At 48.0% G+C, this 6,559-nt stretch overlaps 1 protein-coding gene across 1 annotated transcript; it reads right to left on the reverse strand.

Annotated features, from left to right (window-relative positions):
- Positions 1-4,087: 4,087 nt before the first annotated feature.
- Positions 4,088-5,175, reverse strand: LOC112637680. The gene is made up of 3 exons (XM_025407889.1): positions 5,020-5,175; positions 4,453-4,849; positions 4,088-4,362 (listed from the first exon to the last, which is right to left on the reverse strand). The coding sequence occupies exons 1-3, from the start codon at positions 5,173-5,175 to the stop codon at positions 4,088-4,090; spliced, it is 828 nt and encodes a 275-aa protein (XP_025263674.1).
- Positions 5,176-6,559: the final 1,384 nt, after the last annotated feature.

Below are 6,559 nucleotides of genomic sequence, written 5' to 3' on the forward strand. Positions count from 1 at the left end.
TGAAAACTTTATTTTCGCTCGGGGGGCGTCTAAGAGACATATCTCGCCGAGATTTTCGCTTTTCGCGAATTTGTCTTTTATTTTAGAAAATTTTTTATGAAAATTTTATTTTCGCTCGGGGGGCATCTAAAGGACATATCTCGCCGAGATTTTCGCTTTTCGCGAGATTTTTCGAAAAATTGGAAAAATTTTTCGAAAAAAATATTTTTGTCTTAAAAGCGTTAAAAGGACGTATTTTGTCGAGATCTCGAGTTTCGCGACGATCGAAGTCGTTTTAACCGAAAAGTGCAGAAGGTGCACTAAGTGCACTTTCCAAAAAGTGCATATTTGCGTTCGGGGTGCCGTGAGACACGAAACCCCAAAGTTTCGCGTCGATTGCGCGAAAAATAATTTATACCTGTTAGTTGCACTTAGAGTGTAAGCGGCGCGCTACCTCAAGTGCATATAATTAATTAATTTGTTTTAGTTATTTTGGCTCATGAGAGCACCAGCCAGAGCCGATCTGCGTGATACGCATAGCGATTGAAATAATTTTATTTTATTTTAATTGCACCTCAGGTGCGGGATGTGCACACTGAAGGTGCAAATTTTTGTTAATTTTTATTTAGCATGTAAAACGCAGGGGAAGACACCTTGACGTTGTGCGGCGCGTAAAGCGTATTTTTGTTAATTTAATTAATTTTTTTATTATTAATTTTTTTTATTAATTACACTTGTGATGTGTAATTAATTTATTATATTTGATTTTGTAGGGAGAAGCGAGCCCTAATATTTTAAAAGCGCATAGCGGCGTTTTATATTATTTCGTATCTGCACCATGAAGTGTAGGAAGCGCGAATTGTAAGCGCTAATTATTTTAATTTAATTTATTTTAAATCGAAAGGAATTAGGCTCGTTACATATTCAATAACATGATAAGAAAACTAGCGTCTACGAGCCACAGAGGATGGTAAATGCCTGAAAAATTCTTTTTAATTGTACGCGAAATTTTAAACGAAAAACACGGCATATGCATATATTTTACTTGGTGCATTTAACCAAGATATAGATTCCCATTTTTGAGAAATTCTATACAACCCTCTTTACGTACAATTAAAAAGACTTTTTCAGGCATTTACCATCCTCTGTGGCTCGTAGACGCTAGTTTTCTTATCATGTTATTGAATACACAGGGTGTTCAAAAAGTCCCGGTACGGGGGAATAACTCGAAAAGTAAGAGTCGGACAAAGAAACTTTTCGGACAAAAGTTGTAGGGCTTACTCCGAGCTTTTATCTCGTGACCTTGAGTTTGACCTTGAGCTTGACCTTCAAGGTTATTTGAAGGTCAAGGTGTTTTTTTAAAATAGGAACCCCTATTTTTGATTATATATTCTTATAGCTGACCTCGAGAGCTTTCCAAAACACTATAATAAAATATTTTTCCCTCAAGCATTTATCGAGTTATGAGGCTTCAAATCATTTCTTAATTTTACATAAACCGTAAAATATCTTGTAAAATATTCACTTTTCGATTATTTTACCTTAATACTTTTATGTACAAAATAATGAGAGGAATCAATTGGTCTAAAAAAACACATAATTGTTCCGAAGAAAAAATATGTAATTTGCAATTAACAATTACATATTTTTTCTTAAAAACAACTGTATGCTTTCTTTACACCAATTGATTCCTCTCATTATTTTGTACATAAAAGTATTAAGGTAAAATAATCGAAAAGTGAATATTGTACAAGATATTTTACGGTTTATGTAAAATTAAGAAATGATTTGAAGCCTCATAACTCGATAAACGCTTGAGGAAAAAATATTTTATTATAGTGTTTTGGAAAGCTCTCGAGGTCAGCTATAAGAATATACAATCAAAAATAGAGGTTCCCATTAAAAAAAAACACTTTGACCTTCAAATAACCTTGAAGGTCAAGCTCAAGGTCAAACTCAGGGTCACGAGATAAAAGCTCGGAGTAAGCCCTACAACTTTTGTCGGAAAAGTTTCTTTGTCCGACCCTTACTTTTCGAGTTATTCCCCTGTACCGTGACTTTTTGAACACCCTGTATAACGAGCCTAATTCCTTTCGATTTAATTTAATTCACGCGCTAGCTGAAATGATCGCGTTTCATTGTCCATAGTTATAAACAAATAGACGAGGGTAGTATCGGTGTGGGGCTGAATAGCTCAGTGGTAAGATCAGTCGCCCGGCAAGCGAAAGACTCGGGTTCGATTCCCGATTCAGCGACTTCGCCCCGATATTTTTCTCGTCTACGTCTCTTCAGGGGGGTAAAGAGGGTTGTATAGAATTTCTCAAAAATGAGAATCTATATCTTGGTTAAATGCACCAAGTAAAATATATTCATATGCCGTGTTTTTCGTTTAAAATTTCGCGTACAATTAAAAAGAATTTTTCAATCATTTACCATCCTCTGTGGCTCGTAGACGCTACTTTTCTTATCATGTTATTAATTTATTTTAATTATTATTTTGTTGGGCTAATATGCTATGAATGCGGGCGTAACATTTATTTTATAATATTAATTAAGTTAACCGCGAAAATACACCCGGTATGTACGGTGTATAGAGAGATAGGCGGAGCCTACGCGCGCGCCACTGGCGAGTGGTGGGGGCCTATAAAAGGCAGCGCCGGGAGGTCTCGAGACTCTTCCCGAACGGGCGGCCATAGAATTCAGTTCTCGTGGTTCCAAAGCTCTCGTATCGTCGAAACAATTAGTCGCGCATATTTAAGTATCGCGATAATTATAGTAAGCGTCATTATCGAGTGCGGACGCGTTAATCAGCGAATTGATTAATCGAAGCGCTAAAGTCGGACCAGTCCGTCGCGAACATCTTATGACGTAAAACCCGCAAACCGAGATCACGCTTACGAGCGTGTTTTAGGTAATTAATAATAATTATATTTTATTATTATTAATAAAAATTTATTTAATAAATTTTTATTAATAATAATAATTTTTATTAAATATAAATCCAAAGTGTTTATTCGTTTTCGTGGAAACGCGAAACGAAGCCCTTGTGTTTTTCCTAGTCCTGTAAAAAGAGATCGATCCGTGATAAATTCTCGGAACAACGTCGTGCGTAATTGTGGTTGCGAAACATCGTTTCTCCTGGAAGCGCATAACTGCGACGAAGCGTCTTAGAGTCCTGAAAAAGAGAATAACGGGTTAATTGATCTTAACGTCCACGCGTGAAAACGTAATTAGTGACGTGAGTGGCATAAGGAATTCCGAGAGAAATTCCCGACTGAATTATCAGTCGAAAAAAGCGTGTGTGTTAAGTGCGACGCGCACGGAAAATTCCGTCGCGTGTAGTGAGTGCGCACGTGTAAGGTGAACCCAGATCGGGTTACACAAAGCGATAGAGAGTTGCGTCAGCCAAGCAGCGCTGAACAAAGGCTCGTGCGTCGTGACACAACAACAAAGGATATACGTCGTGGGGATTAGCTGCGCATTCAGCAGGGGTTCTCATTTGGCGGATCCGAACATCAACGACTCTCAGCCGAAGGATTGCGAGGTCAACTCGAAGTTATCATCCTTGTCTACAGGTCAAATAGACTGGCGACCGTAATAAGGTAGGATCAAACCTGATAGATCGGATTGATTTCTCGAAACTCTTTCCCACGTCCGGTCACAATCTAACCTTTTTTTTTTTTGGGGGGTGAAATGCATTGACGCATACCCCCCCAAGGAGAGTAAGGGGGGGTTATGTGGGACTCCGGGAATTAAAATGTCCCGACTACCCACTAAAACTCCATAGTGACCACCTCGCACGTACTCGGGGGGGGGCAACGAGATCGATCGTGCACGCGTCCGCGACCTCCCCTGGTCGTGCTACGATCCCCCCCCGTTTGTAGATGGGGGAGGGTCCCTCTGTGAGGGGCGGGGCAGGGTGCGTTGGCACCCCACCCCCCTACAGAAAAATTGACGGTGAGACCGGGTCACCCTGTCCATCCTTCCGGGAAAGGGCTTGGTGTCGCGGGGGGAGCTTCCGCGTTCTCCAGGCGCGAAAGACCTCCACGGCCTCTAGCCGAGGGACAATGTTGTTGCGTCCCCCGGCCCGCCACTGGAGGAGGTGGGATTAGGCTTTCCTGCTAGAGGTGCTACAGGCCTTGGCGGTCGTAAGCGCGCCGCCGTGCACCCCCCTCCTCCTGCGGATTGGGTCAGCATCGGGATCGTCTTCCCTGACCCTCTCCGCGGCCTCCTTCTGCGAAATGACGTTCTCGCATAAGGAGACCATGGCGTCCCAGGCATCTTCGTTCTCCACCGTCTTGGCGACGATGATGGGGAGCGACAGGTCATCGCCCACAATATTCCGCAGATCACGGCGCAGCTCATCCCATGCAGAGCAATGCTCTAGGGTATGCTACGCCGTGTCTCGGACCTCCGCACAATGGTGACAACACGTCGTCGGCTCGCGCATTGCCTTCTCATGCAGGTACTCACCGAAACAACCATGCCCGGTGAGTACCTGCACCGTCCTGAACGGGAGTCCCTTAGGCCGCCGATCCATCCAGTCTTCTAGCACTGGGCGGATGGCTCCGACGGCTCTGAGGCCGGCACTGACATGTGCCAGCCTCTCCTTCCATTTTTCGATAGCGAGCTGCCGGAACTGGGTCCTAGCCACTTCCTTCGTACGCGGTGTCAGGATTTCTCCTTCGCGGCGGAGGTTGGTACGCCACTCGTACATCGCGTACGCCTCCGCCTGCAATTCCCATGGAATTGATCCTGACACCGCTAGCGCCGCCTCTGCGGGAGTGGTTTTATACCCCCGCGTGATCCTTATGGCCAGCCGTCTTTGCAGGCCTCGCACTACTGCGAGGCTTTTGCGGCTGGCCGATAACTGTTCGGACCACACGGGGGCTCCATATAGGATCATGGATCCTACCACCCCCATATATAGGCGGTGCACTCCGTCCCTCGGCCTCCCAAAGTTCGGCAGCAGGCTCCCGAAAGAGCCTTAACTGCTGCCTTGATGCGGGGGGCCATGCGAAGGAAGTGCTCCTCAAATACCCATTGGCAATCTAGGTGCAAACCCAGGTACTTGATGCTGGGCTGTACCTCGATACGGACTCCTTCGATGACTATGTGGAGCTGAGGTGGTGGCCTGTGCCAAGGCTGCTTGAAGTATACAGCCTCGGTCTTATTGAGGACCACCGTCAGCCCCATGGCGCGAATCCTGCCGACGACGTGTTGTACCCCTATTCCTGCGAGGCGGCACGTGTCTTCCCAATCATCCCCCCCGGGCCATGTCGAGCGTATCGTCAGCGTAACACACTAACTTTAGGCCCGGGAGGAGAGCGCCCCGAAGTACGCTGTTGTATCCGAGGTTCCACAAAATGGGGCCAAGAACCGACCCCTGTGGAAACCCACAGCGTACTTCCCTCCGCATCGGTACCCCGTACCGTGCCCGATATGTAACGGCCCTGTCGCGCAGGTAGGCCCGTATAACCTCCTGCATATAGGGCGACACTCGGTGATATTCGAGCGCTCGCCCTGTACACTCCCAGGGTAAGGAGTTGAAGGTGTTGGCAATGTCCAACGAGACGGCCAACGCCACTCCACCCGGGAGACAGTCTCATCCGAGAAGGCCTTGACGCACTTGATGGCGTCAATCGTCGAACGGCCTTCTCGGAATCCGAACTGGCAGTCGGCCCAAGTCCGGACCAGCTGTCGATAGTGCCAATTGAGGCGGGCCGCGAGCACTCGCTTAAAGAGCTTGCCCGCCTCGTCCAACAAGCATATCGGGCAGTACGCGGAGGGTGATTCCGGGGGACGCCCTTCCTTCCGTAGGAGGACGAGTCCCGCCTCCTTCCATTGGGAGGGAAATTGCCCCGCTCTGAGGCAGGCCGTGAATAGCCCCCTCAGGCGGTCCCCGAGGACGCCAAGGGCCAAGACCCAGGCTCGGCCAGGGATACCGTCGGGCCCCGGGGCTGTGTTCTTTGCCCGAAGCCTATGGATTGCCCTGGCCAGTTCCTCTTCCGTTACCCCCAGATCGTCGGTTCACGGTACGTTGTGGACCAGTTGTCCCGAAGGCACGCCCGCCCCCGACGTGGGGGAAGAGGGCGGACACAACGTCCTCCAGGACCTGGGGGTGGAGACTCCGTAATTGGGGCTCCCTGACCGCAGCTTTTTCCTGACGATCAGATAGGGGCGCCCCCATGGATCCTCACTGAGAGTCTCCAGGAGCTCTGCCCAGGCCTTATCTTTGGCCCTTTTGAAGGCGCGCTGTAGCTGCTTCTTCGCCTCTCTGTACACAGCATACAGCGGGCCGCTTCGGCCTCCGTGTGACGCCTGCGACGGCATCTGGTGTACTGGTGTCGCTTTCTTACGCAATCCGCGCGCAACTGCGCGATTTCTGGCGACCACCAGTACACCGCCTTCCTCTGCGGGAGGGCCCGGATCCGGGGCATGGCCACGTCACAGACTTGCGTCATGGCTTCTAGGCGGAACCAGGTGACCTCCCTCTCAATGTCGCAGGCGTCAGGCTCTGGTATATGCTCCAGAGCCTTTGCCGAAGCGGCAGCCATTAAGACGTCCTCAGCTAGGCGTT

This window comes from Camponotus floridanus, unplaced genomic scaffold, assembly GCF_003227725.1.
Source record: "Camponotus floridanus strain SB8 unplaced genomic scaffold, Cflo_v7.5 scaffold192, whole genome shotgun sequence".
NCBI lineage: Eukaryota > Metazoa > Arthropoda > Insecta > Hymenoptera > Formicidae > Camponotus > Camponotus floridanus.

Bases quoted from the DNA above. Each gene is read 5' to 3' on its own strand.
- LOC112637680 (XM_025407889.1), bottom strand. From the start codon at position 5,175: ATGGGGCTGACGGTGGTCCTCAATAAGACCGAGGCTGTATACTTCAAG. The intron at 4,850-5,019 runs GTATTTGAGGAG...TGGTCCGAACAG, and splicing joins TGCACCTAGATTGCCAATGG to TTATCGGCCAGCCGCAAAAG. The intron at 4,363-4,452 runs GTGAGTACCTGC...AGCATACCCTAG, and splicing joins CACCGGGCATGGTTGTTTCG to AGCATTGCTCTGCATGGGAT.